This window comes from Equus caballus, chromosome 30 (assembly GCF_041296265.1).
Source record: "Equus caballus isolate H_3958 breed thoroughbred chromosome 30, TB-T2T, whole genome shotgun sequence".
Classification (NCBI taxonomy): Eukaryota; Metazoa; Chordata; class Mammalia; order Perissodactyla; family Equidae; genus Equus; species Equus caballus.
The window spans coordinates 33,482,092-33,496,566 of record NC_091713.1 but is presented as its reverse complement, the minus strand read 5'-3'; the positions used below and the strand labels follow the sequence as shown (position 1 = coordinate 33,496,566).

The following is a 14,475-nucleotide window of genomic DNA, read 5'->3' as shown; positions in this document are numbered from 1 at the left end:
GATAGAGCCAGGCCTGGTTTGCTTTGCTTTCTCTTTCTCTGAATATATTATCGTTTATAGTATTATAAGTATTAATTTTCAAACCTTTGAGAAATATGGTTTGTGAAATAAAACAGTAGCTTTCCATTTTTGGCCGTCATTATTTATGAAAAAAATATACCAAATAGGATATACACACACACACTTAGATACTCAACTTTGCGTCCCATTTCTGTACTTCTCTTTCCTAGAATCACTGAATATTTTAGATAAGTGGTTCAAGTCTGGGGTGTGGTCCAAATATTTGCATTTCTAACAAGTTTCCAGGTGATGCTGGTGCTGATGGTCCAGATACCACACATCTGACACACCTGAGAATTACTGCTTTAGGTTATTCAAACCCGCACGTGTGCTCCCCACATTAGGGTTACGTATTCTGTAAATCAGAGGGAGAGATATCTGAGAGACACAATCTGAACACTTAGGGGAGAAGAATTTTTAATACAGCTCTATTTATAAGTGCAGAAGTTACAGTTTGGCTTTAAAAAGTCAGATCTTCTCATTCTGTCCTATCTAGAGTGTTGGCATGAAAATCAGCTTTAGTTTTAAGTTCCCAGCACAGCTTCATAAATAAAAGTTCAAAGAAGTTTGGCTGCATGCAAAACTGGATATCCAGTACAGAAAAAAAAACTATAGTTGGTATTTTCTTTGAAGAACCCTGATAAGTAACAACATGAAAGAGAATGCTCCTTTCTTCCTTCACCCAGCTGGAGTCTTCAGTAATACATACAGTTATTACTTTATAAAAAGTTTTACAGGTAGCGATTTCACTCTTCCCTAACACGCACTTCCCATAATAAGCACATCTTGGCACTTTTATTTGCTTCCTCTATTTTTTCAACTATGTAAATGTTGACTCTCGTTTTCCCAACTTCTTGGAGCCTCTTGCTAGGGGGAGGGATATGAGAGGGAGTGGAGGAATTTTTCTTAGTGCTTTAGTAAACCTAGTGCTAGGTATGAATTAAGAATCAATCAATACTTGTTGAATGAGTTAAGGAATGAATAAAAGACTCAGATGCCAACAAAGATGAAATATTAGACATTTTAAATATGCTAAAGATAATACCATATACATTTTGAGGTCATCTCTCATTTCTCATGTGCAAAAACATGTTGAAACTCCCCCAAAACTACTGTGGCTATGCACACTTTTGCTTGTAGACATTTTTCGGAATTCTAGTGTCCAAATGCCATTTTCTTTCCATTGTGCTATTATGATTAATTCTTCCTTAGAATTTTCTTCTTCGGTTTACTTTTCCTAATTCTGAGACATCTTCTTCCAGATACACAGCTCCCTTGACCTGCATATACTGTACTTCTTTTTCACACATCCTTCGTCTTCCTTTTAGTTCTCCATTCAGCAGAACTCTGTCTTCTTCTCTCCAGTTGTTGATTTGGTAAAATCGTGGTGAAATTGGGAATCCAGCTAGCGTCAATATTACTGTGAGAAATCTGGGTTTAATGTTGTAAGACTGAATAGAAATGGGCCACAATATTTTCAATCTGGTCAACATCATTCCAAGTTTGTGATTATAAGGAACAGCAATACATCTCCAAACCATGAGTTCTCTTAAGTCCTCTGTTTATTCTTCCACAGTTTCTCATTACCTCCTTTTCCCAGAAGTTTACTGTGTAACATTTTCTTCTTGTTTCAGTCTGATTTCAAACTAGGAATCGGCCATTTCAATTTGTTAACTCATTAGCTTATTCAGCATTTATTATATTAGATGCCAGGCCGTATACTCAGCTCTAGGAAAATAGAGATGATTGTAATCTGACATCTGGGAATAAACAATCTAGAAGGGAAGAGAAAACTAAAAATAAATAATTACATTGTGTTATGATATATGCACTAATGGTAGGAGGTATAAATTTATAACATAGCTACTAAATTTAATTTAGTATCTACTCTTTAAACTTTAGATGCACACTCTTCTTTCCTTTTAGGTCCTTTTCCATGTGATATATGTGGTCGTCAGTTTAATGACACTGGAAATTTGAAACGCCATATAGAATGTACCCATGGTGGGAAGAGAAAATGGACTTGCTTTATCTGTGGAAAATCCGTACGAGAAAGGTGAGGAATTATCTACACACCCAGAAAAATCCTGGTAGTGTGTGTAGAAATCATTAACAAATATAGTTTATAAGGATTAGGGTAATGCAAGACACAAGATACTTGAATCATGCTTTAATTTAAAATTTAAGGATAAAAGAAATTATGTAAGATGTTATTGAAGGTAATATGAAGTCAGGATTTGCAGGTTTAGATTTAATGTAGGTATCATTTTTTCTGTTTCTGAAACCTCACTATGAATACATTAAAGGTCGTTCATTTATTTTAAAGACAGTAAGCTACAGAGACGGGGGAACAGAAAGGTGACAAGAGCAGCACAGGTTTGGAAGCTAGAAAGCAGATGGATCAGTGGTAACTGACTTAGCAGATCTAAGAATGGCAGATCCCAAATTGGCAATGGAGAAATCAAGAACCTAGTTTACATCACAGAACCCACAAAAGGTACAGTGAGCGGCAGTATCAGATACCTGTGGGACTAGGGTGAAGGACGGAGGAACAAGGAGCACGAGAGGAGAAACTGCTTGAGAAGTTAGACCGTTGGGTCCTCCATCACCCACACAGGCCATTGCTGCTGGCACCTCCCATCTCCCACCCCGGCAGATGTCTGGACCAGAGTATCCATGATGCTGTAGGATGGAATGCATTCTGAATGCTGAAAGCAGTGAGCCCCAGGCCTTATCTCTGCTGACACCTTGGCTTTTAGATTTTACCCTCTGAGCAGCAGATCAGAACACAATTCCTTGAAAACCTGAGCACCGAAGGTCCAATATATTTGCTAACAAATAGTACACCCAGCTCACCTACAGTGAAGCAGGGTCATCGGGCCCACCTGTGCTTTGACCTTAGCCACTCACACTTAATCATCTGCAGATGGTGAGGAGTTACAAGACAGAACTGTGTTGTGTTTCCATCACAAACAAAGCAAAAACCTGAAGGAAACGTTATACAGGAAGGAAACTTACAAAAAAAGCAGTAGACAATTATTATTAATATCCCCAGTGGAAGCTATCGAATCCATTAGGCAAGAACAGAGTCACTCTATAAGAACAGAGTTGCTATATAGAAGAGTCACATAACAAATCACAGCTCCCAGAAATTCAAGGCATGACAAAGTAAACACCTTAATGGAAGGATTGAAAGGGACAGTTGAGGGAATCTTCCAAAAAGCAAAGCAAAAAGATACAGAAATGTAAAATAAAGATTAGAACTTTAGAAAACCAGACAAGAGGTCCAGAAAGAAAGAGCAGAGAAAATGGAAGGAAAAAAAATCGTCATTGAAATAATGCAAGATGATTTCCCAGCACTGGGGGACACAAGTTGTGAGACAGAATTGACCATCATATGCTTAGGACATTAGATGAAAATAAACCCACTCCAAGGTACATCGTTACATTTCAGAACACTGAGGACAAAGAGAAGCTTCTCAATGCTTCTGCTTTTTCTAGGGAAAAAAGACACACACATTGAGGGGCCGGCCTGGTGGCGCAGCGGTTAAGTTCACATGTTCTACTTCTCAGTGGCCCGGGGTTCGCTGGTTCGGATCCCAGGTGCGGACATGGAACCGCTTGACAAGCCATGCTGTGGTAGGCATCCCACATATAAAGTAGAGGAAGATGGCCATGGATGTTAGCTCAGGGCCAGGCTTCCTCAGCAAAAAGAGGAGGACTGGCAGTAGTTAGCTCAGGGCTAATCTTCCTCAAAAAAAAAATTTAAAAAAAAAAACACACACTGAATTAAGAGTTAGAATTACTTGGACTTCTCTCTGAATAGCAACACTAGAAGTAAGATAATGCAGTTGTACCCTTCAAAATTCTGAAAGAAAGTAATTTTCAACCTAGAATTCTGCTTTTAGTCAAACTAACAATCAAGTCTGAGGATAAAATGAAGACATTTTTCGTGATGTCAAAAAATTAGCCTTTGCTATACTCTTTCTCATGAAGCAACTAAAAGGTGTGCTTCAGCGGAATGAGAAAGTAAACCGATGAAGAGGAAGACAAGAGCTACAGGAAACAGGAAGGAGGGAAAGGGAGTTCAAAGGAGCATGGTGAATGAAGATCCCAGGATGTCAGATGTGCAACATATGTATGTTATGGGTAGCCAGTCCACACTAGTAGGAGTCATGACCTATGACATGTTGAGGGTGGTCACTGCTAAGATGTCTGCTGGCATGTCTCCTCTTTTAACTATGGACAGACTGCTAGAGCAGGTCTGACGCAAAATCTTTTCTTTTTTTAACTGTGGTAAGAACATTTAGCCTGAGAACTACCCTCTGAACAAATATTTAAGTGTACAGTACAGTATTGTTAACTGTAGGCACAGGTTGTACAGGAGTTCTTTAGAACTTACTCATCTTGCATAACTGGAACTTTATACCTGTCAAACCGCACCTCCACATTTCCCCCTCCCTGACCTAGATTCCTATCTGTACTCTGCCACCATATAGTACCTGTATGCTAATCAGGTTCCTACTTTTGTCTTTGTGCCTTGCTGTTCAATTTAACTGAGAATATTCATTTCATTTCACAGAAATGTTCTTTTTTGACCTATCCATGAGAATTAGAGGTAGGTCATGGGAAGCTTAGGAGCAAAATATATACAGCAGCCTACTTACTTTGTATTTCTGCCAGACTTCCAGTACCTGGTCCCCTCTGGCTTGTCAGATGCTCTGATTGTGACGAACCCTATGTTTTCCAGTATTTATTCCTGACTTTACCCACTGACATGCTGGAAAGGGCTCTCGCTAATGCTCAGGGAAGCTACAGCGAGACTTCGACACAGAGACCCTGTGCATCTTCTCTTGTGGGTCCTTATCTAATAGTGGCAATGTTGATACGTTTGTGCTTGCTACTCAGGTGTTCAAAAACATACGATATATTGTTTGGTGATATGTACTACATAGGTAGTAGAACAAATGAAAAAGAAAGAGAATCCTTGACATAAATGGTTATTTCTGAGAGAGGGAGGCTGAGATCAAGGAGGAACATGCCAGTCATTCTAAGGTGTGTAATGTTCTGTGTCTTTTCCTGCATAGTATTCGACACTATTCCTGAAACAGTGTAATTCAGTAAATAAAATTTCCATCATTTAAAAAAATTATAAATGCCACTTTCTTGAAATAACAGATGGATATGATGGCAGAATAGGAAAATCAGTATGCTGTATTCATCTGAGAACTTATATTTACAGATTGATAAATTATAAAGTTTATGCATTATAAATTCTTTTTTTCCTCTTAAAGGTCTTTCTGTAAAAACAGAAAGCAAACAAACCAACAACCAAAACAACCTTTCCATCTTTTTACTTTTATTACTTAGTAGGTAAGGATCTAGGAATAGTTTTGTTGGTATTTTCCGCATGGCTGGGCTTACCTGCAGACTCACTTGTTGGGTGCTGGTGGGTCTGGTAGAAGAGCACCATCTACTGGCAGACTCAGCCTTTTCGCTCACTAGTTATGGGATTGAAATAAAAACCAAGTGGTAGTGACAGTAAGAAGCCTGCAAGGTCAGACACATTGCCTTTTACTTTCTTTCCCCCCAAAATAACCTTGTCTGTCCTTACTCAGCACTTTACATCTGTGGGAAATCTCTGAATGTCAGAACTATAGGAAATGCTGGGGATGTGTGTGGAGCAGCGGTGGTTACACAGCGGTCTGTCCAGGGGTCCGTAGGGCTGGGGAACTCAGGATCCGCCATGATTGTATCTTTTCTGTGGTTTCCCTTTTTCACCTTGGCATCAGCAAATTACAAGTACCTGTGAAGTTTTCTTTGCCTTAAAACATTCTTTTAACAAGTGTTGAGCACATATTTGAAAGGAATAGTACTGATAAACTGGATTCCTTATGTATTATTAAACTCTCTCCACTAAAATTCCCATCAATTTTACCTAATTCAGTAGTGACAATTGAGCATTTTTCATTTGTGCTTCTTGAAAGTTTGCTTAAGCTATCTAGTTAAATCTTTGAGCAAACCATTGGCAAACGATGCCAAAGTTAAATTTTTTCCTTCTTTTAAGAGAGAGACATAACAAGCACGTTTGTGTTCTGGTGAGACTAATCCAATAAGGAGCAAAAATATTGTAGGAGAAAGGGGACAACTGCCGTAGTATCTGTTAACTTGGACACCTTTCTAGCAAGATTTCTGGAAATCTGTGGTAATACATACGTTGGCATTAAAAAATCTTCAGTTAAATGTATGCTTTTTAACACAGAACTACTTTGAAAGAACATTTGAGAATCCATAGTGGAGAAAAGCCTCATCTTTGCAGTATTTGTGGGCAAAGTTTTCGTCATGGAAGCTCGTACAGGTCAGTCAAGCCATTTTTTTCCTATATTAACTAAGATAAAATTATATCTCCATTTTAATTCTGTTTTCTTATCGTTGCATCAGTTGTTTGTTGAATTAAAACATTTCTTAGCACTTACGATAAGCAAAGTTGTGCAAAAAAACTTTACTGTATAGACTTTTTCCCTATGTTATAATTTTAATATTGTCTTCCTTCTGTGCTATAAACAAGTATTAAATATTTTCTCATCTCCAGGTTTGCTGAATGCTTTACTAAGTCGTTTAAATATTTATTTCACTGCCTTTTTTTTGAATCAAAATTCATTAAAACTCTGGTGTTCTAAACTTAGCGTATTTCTTCATTCTTGATTATCAAAGAATATTTTGGTGTGAAAGTATGGCAAAATGGAAAACTCGAGGATTCTCAATTTTAGGAAGTTTTCTGTGCATTAGTTGTAACTTATGTAATTATTTTTATAGCTGAATCTGGCACATTTGCAGTTGATTATGAAAAGTGGTTTTTTTCTGAATAAATAGTAGGTGGCTACCTACTGTGAGATATGTGTACAATTTTAATTTTTGTTAATACTCTTAAGAATTTTAATCTTAAGTCTTTAATTTTTACACTTTCATTTAGTATTTACTTCTTTTTAAGTTTTAACAGAATGTTTCCGCTTTAGATGTAGTCCAGCCAGTTTACTGGTTTTGGTCATGAGAATCAGCACCTGTTTTGGCAACTTGAATGGAGAAGCTGTTCATTTCGCTAGGATATACATAGGTGGAGGATTGTGGGGATAAAAATAATTGAAGTTAAATGAATTTTAATAAATTAAACCTTTGATGATCTGTCTTTGGGTGACTATAAAATGAGCCACATTTTATGTGGTTAGTGTGAAGAAAAGTAGTAAAATGTAATCATCAGAAAGTTGATTACTTATAAAATGTTCTAGATTCTCAGCTGTCAGTTTAAGTGTGGTGTCAGTTGTCCAGAATAGGAGTAATCCCTAATTATTTGCTGTATCATTTGCTGTCATTGTATGTGGAAGTCGCTTGAACACCTACCCCATGGGTCTGAATCTAATTCTTTCCCATTCAGTCCTACTTTGGCTGTCTCTGACACTGTCTCAGTCAGACAGACAATGACCCTAGATGTTTGTAGGCTCAGTGAAGTAGGTTTAGGATCTAAAAACTCAGGAGGGAATATCATCCAGAAGCAGTGTGAGCATGTGCAAATGTTGAAGTGCTTTTCTGAAAGATGCTTATACGAATCCTGGAGTCAGGTAGTGAAAGAGTGGGAAGAACTCTGAAAGTCACAGAAATGGAGCAAAAATAATGTGTGACGGTGGTTGAGTAAATGGTCCAGATTTCATTACTTAGAGTTAATCAAGTTTTTTCCTTCTGTGTCACCAGTTTCGATGGCCTTCAATTTTTTTTTCTTTATAGACTTCACTTGCGAGTACATCACGATGATAAAAGATATGAGTGTGACGAATGTGGGAAAACGTTTATACGTCATGACCACCTCACAAAGCACAAAAAGATACATTCAGGTGAGGTGTATTTTGCGATGACATTTCCAAAATCCGTTTAAAAAGCACCTGAAAAGGACAGACTACCTCATGTTTGTGTTGGCTATAATTTTAATAATTTATTATATTTTGGTCACCCCTTTGTAATGCTGGTTCTAAAAACCTTTTCTAAAAAGCATCTGAAAGGGACATAATTCTATGACATATTTTTGTTCACTGTAATTTTAATCATTTGGTCACCCATTATGACTACAAACTATATTTTAAAGTTTGTTTTCATCAAATTCTCAAAATTTGCATTTTGTACATTATGTGGGTATGTGCAGTGATTGCTACTGGCACTTCTCTAAAGGGAGAAGCCAAAATAATATTTCTCATTTTGATTGGATTTGAAAGAAGTTAACAAAACTTAGATGTCTGAAGAGAAATGATTATAATTGTGTGTTAAAGTTTATGTTAGGGAATTTTTAAAACCCTATCTTTGGAAAAAGAGTACCTTAATAATCCTGATCAGTTTCAGATCTTTATACTGTATTTATAATTTTTATATTGTGAGGATTTCTTTCATATTTTCCTCTCAGATTGATGTTCAGGAAGTGCTAAGAGAGCCAACTCTATGAGCACAATAATGGGAAAGAGCCATCTCTATGAGCACAGTAGAACAGGTGATTTTTATTATTATAAACAATTTAAGTAGAAAGTATGCAACAGGTGTAATTACCTTCTTAAATGACCCCAGTGAGGCAGGTTGCAGTTGTTATCGCACTTTTAAGAGATGCTGAAGGTCTGATGACTTTTTCACTAGAATTACACATTTTTAGGAGAAGTCCACATTCCTAATTCTAGAGGTCACATGGTTTAATTTCACACTGGTATTGAGACAGTGGTTTTTAAAGGCCAAACCTTTGTAATTGAGCATAAGAATAGAGATGAGAACTTGGACTCATCTAGAATTTTCCTTTATATTTGTGTTTTGGCTCATTACAAATGTAAGATATCCCTACAGATGAAAAATCTTTTAAAAGTAGAGTCTAAAGATCTGAAAATGTTCAGGTTCTTTTTATAAACAGTAAGATGGCCTCATCTTGATTCAGTGTATGTTCTTTTGAGGTGTTTGATATCCAGACCTTTATATTCCTAAAAATATCCTGAGTTTTGAAGTAATTTCATTTATCTTTCTCTGTTGTGTTGGAAGGTAAAATTTGAAGTCTACAGCTAAAGGTTACTGATTCCTTCTCCACCTGGGGAGAAGGATTCACATCCATGAAAATAAGCATAGATTCATTGAAGAAAGATATTTGAGTAAGGAATGTAAAGCAAATAGCCCAGAATACAGGGTGGCTTTACTTTCCTGGTGTATGTCTCAGCATGTTATCGTACTGTTTGATAATTTGTCCCTGGGGGAAAAACCCTGAAATGCGTATTATAATCAAAATATTTGGGTCTTTAAGGTGAGAAGGCTCATCAGTGTGAAGAATGTGGGAAATGTTTTGGTCGTAGAGATCATCTCACTGTTCATTACAAAAGCGTACACCTTGGAGAGAAAGTGTGGCAAAAGTAAGTGAAAAAGCTAAGTTTCTCATAATTACCAAATTGGGTAAGGTTGAGGTAGTCGATTTTGTTTAATTGAAAATGGGTTACCCAGCTCTCTTTCCCTCGCTTCTCTGGCTTCTCTGCAGACCTAAAGGAATTGAAGGAAGCATATTTTCCCCACTTGTTTTCAGTTGATTCAAAGGCTAGGAGGTGGTAGACATTGAAGTTAATGACTAATATAAAATCTTGGCATTCTTTGGGGGTTTTGTTTGGTTGCTGTGGCTCTTTGAGAGCTAAATATAAATATACTGTCTATATATTATACTTAATAAGATAGTAATCATTGGGAAATATTTCTAGTCAGCATTTAAATCTCTTTCTAATCACACTAAGCATTTAAAATGGTATTTTATTTGACGCAGGCATGTGCTGTCCTGAATGTCAACTTTCTTAAAAGAATTTAGATATCCAAGTTTAACTGAGATTAGTTGTTGAGTGTAAAATGTTCAAAGAATTCACGTTACTGGATTAGGTATTTGGAGGAAATGCTAAGTAACAGACATGGTCTCAGGTGCCAGGAAACTTAGTTTAGTGGTACAGAGTGTGATCAACAAAGTATACGTGGTATGTATAAATGTAGTAAATGATGGACTGACTTGAAGAAGAGTAGGAAGTGTCGACTTGTATTCAGCTTTTCCATTTTTGTTTTACTGGTTTATTGTTTCACTGATTTTGTTCGGTGATGCTCTTATTGAATCAGTGTATTCGTGTAGTCATTAAACTCTTGTATTCATTAGATACTAGGAATGCTGCTAAATGCCGGGATAGAAAGATACACATGATGCTGCCTAGAAAAGGAAATAAGCTCTTCAACGTATTGTATGAATGGGTGGAAAACAGACTTAGAACTGCAGGCTCGCCTGCTCCTGAGATTCTAGAACTGTTTTTCTCAACCCCTTTATACCCTGAAAAATTATTCCATACCTCAGGAGCTTTGGTTTATATAAATTATAATATAAAAATTGTATTATTGTTTAAATATATAGATCATATTAGAAATTGAAATGAGAAAAAATTAGGTACTTATTTATGAATTCATTTAAAAATAATAATACATACCCATCACATGCTAACGTAAACGGCAGTTCTGTGAAAAATAGCTACTTTACAAAAAAATATTAAAAGAGCGGTATTGTTTTACATTTTTGTAAATCTCTTTAGTGGCTTAATAGGAGACAGCCGGATTGTCATATCTGCTCTCGTGTTATTTTGTTTGAAGTAAATGAAGAAAACAGATACACAGTTGGTCAAAGGAGGAGTATTAAAATCGGCTTCTTAGATAGTTGTGGATGTTATTCTCTGCTACTCCAAAAGTAAACAAGTAGTAGTTTCTTCAGGATTGTTGCAAGGTGGAATCTGAAATAAGATTAATGAAGTTTTCATACCCCGTTTCATTTAGTCTGTTGGTCTGTCTGGTACTTTGAATGGATTTTTTACCTATGCATGATATTATAATATCATGGGTTTGTTATTTGGAAAATACGGGTTATGCAGATTTTCCAAATGTTAGCACATTTCACAGTATAGGATCAACAAGTTGCATTTGTTAATATTGCCTCCCTTCTCTCAGGAGTATTGGGAAGCTGTCACGATCACAGGGGCAGATACAAGTTTTCTAACGTTTCTTCTCTTCTGGACTTTTTAAAATAGTGACTCTACTTCAGTATTCACTTCTTCACTTTCTGTTCACTGTTCAAACTGTTGTGCTATGACTTTTGACCTTAGCATACCTCTCAAATTGCTGTCAAGTATGAGTTCCTTATTGCCAAATCTAATAGATTGATTTTCTCTCTCTCTCTCTCTCTCTCTCTCTTTTTTTTTTTTTTGGTGAGGAAGATTGGCCCTGAGCTAAAATCTGTAGCCAGTCTTCCTCCCTTTCTTGAGGAAGATGGTCCTTGAGCTAACATCTGTGCCGTTTTCCTCTATTTTATATGTGGGACACTGCCATAACATGTCCAACGAGCAGTGTACTAGGTCCATGCCCAGGACCTGAACCTGTGAACCCTGGGCTGCTGAAATGGAATGCACAAACTTAACCACTATGCCACTGAGCTGGCCCCACAGTAGATATTTTTAAGTCCTTTTCATGCTGGGCATCTCTGCTTCATTTGGAACTGTTTATCACTCCTGCCCCGAAAGTATATACTCTTTAGCATCCATGTGAGAATGGAGAGGTGTGTACCTAGGGCCTGACCCATGCAGGTCCTTGTTGATTTTCTTTTCACCCTGTGTCCACTGTGAGACAATCAAAGTGTTTTGAGATATTCATAGTATAGATTTCTTAGCCACAGCACTGTTGGCATTTGGGGATGGATAATTCTTTATTGTAGTGTAGGAAGCTGTCCTGTGCACTACAGGATGTTTATCAGCATCCCTGGCCTCTACCCACTAGATGGCAGCACCTATCCGCCCCTAGTTGTGAAAAACAAAAATGTCTCAGGCATTGCCCGATGTCCCACGAGAGACAATATTGCCCCTGGCGGAGTACCACTGCGTCTCTCTATCTGTGTCCATGGTGATGCTGTTTGTATCTCTGCATTTACCGTGGATTTGAATGGAACAAGACAAACCAAGCTTACCAGTTACAAGTCTTTTGCTAAGTTTATCAGGGACACTTCCAATTCACTAAATCCAAATTATCTTTTTAAATGTCTGTTTCATCGAGTAGAAGTAAGTTCCTAGAAGACAGGGCCTTGCATGGCGTCTTTGTAGCTACTTAGTAAATGTTGAGTTGGATGAATTGACAAGTGTGAAGGGCGTTTGAAACCCTAGGCACACTATTGCTGTTTGATGTTGGTTAACAACATGCTAAACATTCCGGGAAGATTCAGTAGATACGTTGACAGCAAACAGTCTTACAGACATTGTAATAGCCTGTGTTTGATTTAATTCTTTTTCCATGTACTCATTAGATGCAGATTACTTCCAAGGTGAGATGCTGTGGCTTTCCTAAAAACTGCCACTTAAATGCTAATCATTTTACAAATATCTTAATCCTCACAGTTAAATTTTGAGTTTAGGATCGCTTAACTCAAACACATATTCTTAGGCACTATATTGCTTAACTTTTGAGTGATTTATAGCTTTTTGTGTCTATTAATAAAAATAAAGGACTAGTATCTCATTCATTTTTACTTAAGTGTAAAGTTTAAGTTCAACTTTATAATATTTATTTGTTATAAAGTGGACCAAAGAGAGCAATGTCATCTTTTTGATGGATGCACAGTTTGAGATGCTAAGGTTCTTTTCATTCAGCCTCAGATCTTTTTATTTTAAATTTAGTTAAGGTATAATGTACCTACAGAGAAATTCACTCTTTTTAGTGTACAGTTGTGCAAGTTTGGACAAATGCATGCAATCATGTACGACTCATTACCACGGTGAACATGTAGAATGGTTCTATCACCCCCAAAATTTCCACCACGCACCTTTGTTGTCAGCCCTTTGTTCCACCCTTCAGCCCATCATTGATCTGTGTCTGTCCCTATAATTTTTCATTTGGTATTTTTTAATAGCAAATTATAATAATTGTAAAGTTCAATGATTTAAAGGTTAAAACTAAGTGGTTTAAAGTTGAAAACCTAATGACCTCTTTGTATAGATTTGTTTGTTGACTATAACTGGGGAGGAGGAACCAGAGGTAAGGTTGGTACTTAAAAAGTATTTCCTTGTTCCTTTGGAGTTCTGTGCTTTAGTCGGAGAATTATATATAAAGTTGTACATGAAGTTGTAACTTATTTTTTCTTATTTATTAAAATTATATTGAAAAACTGAAATCTTTTTATTTTCTTAGATATAAAGCAACTTTTCATCAATGTGATGTTTGTAAGAAAATTTTTAAAGGCAAATCAAGTCTGGAAATGCATTTTCGGACGCATTCAGGTAAAACTTAATGGGTACTTTATACATAGTTGTGTAATTATTCAGTAATAAAATATAGCCATTTAAACTTTTTGTTCTTGATTAAATTGTTTTGTTTTTTCCTTATGAAGATTTTTACACATTATGTTAAAGTTGATGTCATGAATGAGCAATAGTTGGTCTTTTATTCTCTATTATATAAGCTTCCGTACTTTTGAATATCATTTCGTAGAATTTGGGAAAAATTTTTTCCATAGAGAATTTACTCAACTCTTAGCTCTCGTTTTCCCATTTTCTGGTTGTTTATGGTTCCTCTATATCTGTATAACTCTGAAGACACTCAGTTTCTTCTCTTTAAGAGAGTAGTTCAGATATGACCTCATTGTCTTAGTTACCAAGTTACCATTGTATACTTTTCCTTTAAACATAGTCAGTTGTGATTTTTACGTAGTTTTGGTAGAATAATTTGCTTCAGCAGTTTTCCAGAAGTTGTCATTTTCTAAGCCTTTCTTTTTTTCCCCTTGGCAGTGCTACCATATTTTGAAATATAGACAGTGTTGGATTCTTTCCTGTATATTGTCAGAGTCCTTATTTGACTTCTCCTATAAATTAACAATTTTTAAAGCTTTCTCTTTTTTTAAGAAAGAAGTCCATTTATGCATTTGTGGCTGCTTTGTTGTATATTTAGTTTGGATTTTCTCAGGCTGTTGCTCTGGAATATGTAAATATTGATTTCATAAATATCAGAGGAGGAAATATCTGGACTTGGGCAATTTTAGTTGCAAAGAATTGCAGTAAAGAATTTATTACTGATACATTGCTGCCGTTAAAAACAAAATTGGGCCTCCCTCCAAATGAGAAAGTCAGAATTTGGGGTACATAAATAGTAGTGTCAAATGAGGAAACTCTATTAATGTTATCTTCCACATTAGTTGTAAGTGATAAGCCTCATGGGGCTGCCCCATGGCCGACTGGTTGGGTTCACACGCTCTGCTTCGGAGGCCCAGGGTTTCCCCGGTTCGAATCTTGGGTGTGGACATGGCACTGCTCATTGGGCCATGCTGGGGCAGTGTCCCACATGCCACAGCTGAAAGGA

At 36.7% G+C, this 14,475-nt stretch overlaps 1 protein-coding gene across 2 annotated transcripts in view; it reads left to right on the top strand.

The window, feature by feature from the left end:
* Positions 1-14,475, top strand: part of ZBTB41 (zinc finger and BTB domain containing 41) — a 41,651-nt gene that overhangs the window by 14,813 nt on the left and 12,363 nt on the right. The window contains exons 6-10 of one of the 2 annotated variants that reach the window (XM_070255833.1): positions 1,987-2,116; positions 6,323-6,418; positions 7,840-7,951; positions 9,382-9,482; positions 13,312-13,400. In XM_070255833.1, the coding sequence (XP_070111934.1) occupies positions 1,987-2,116; positions 6,323-6,418; positions 7,840-7,951; positions 9,382-9,482; positions 13,312-13,400 (528 nt within the window). Of the gene's footprint in view, positions 1-1,986; positions 2,117-6,322; positions 6,419-7,839; positions 7,952-9,376; positions 9,483-13,311; positions 13,401-14,475 lie in introns of both variants that reach the window. The other variant, XM_001492621.6, reaches the window with a different exon arrangement.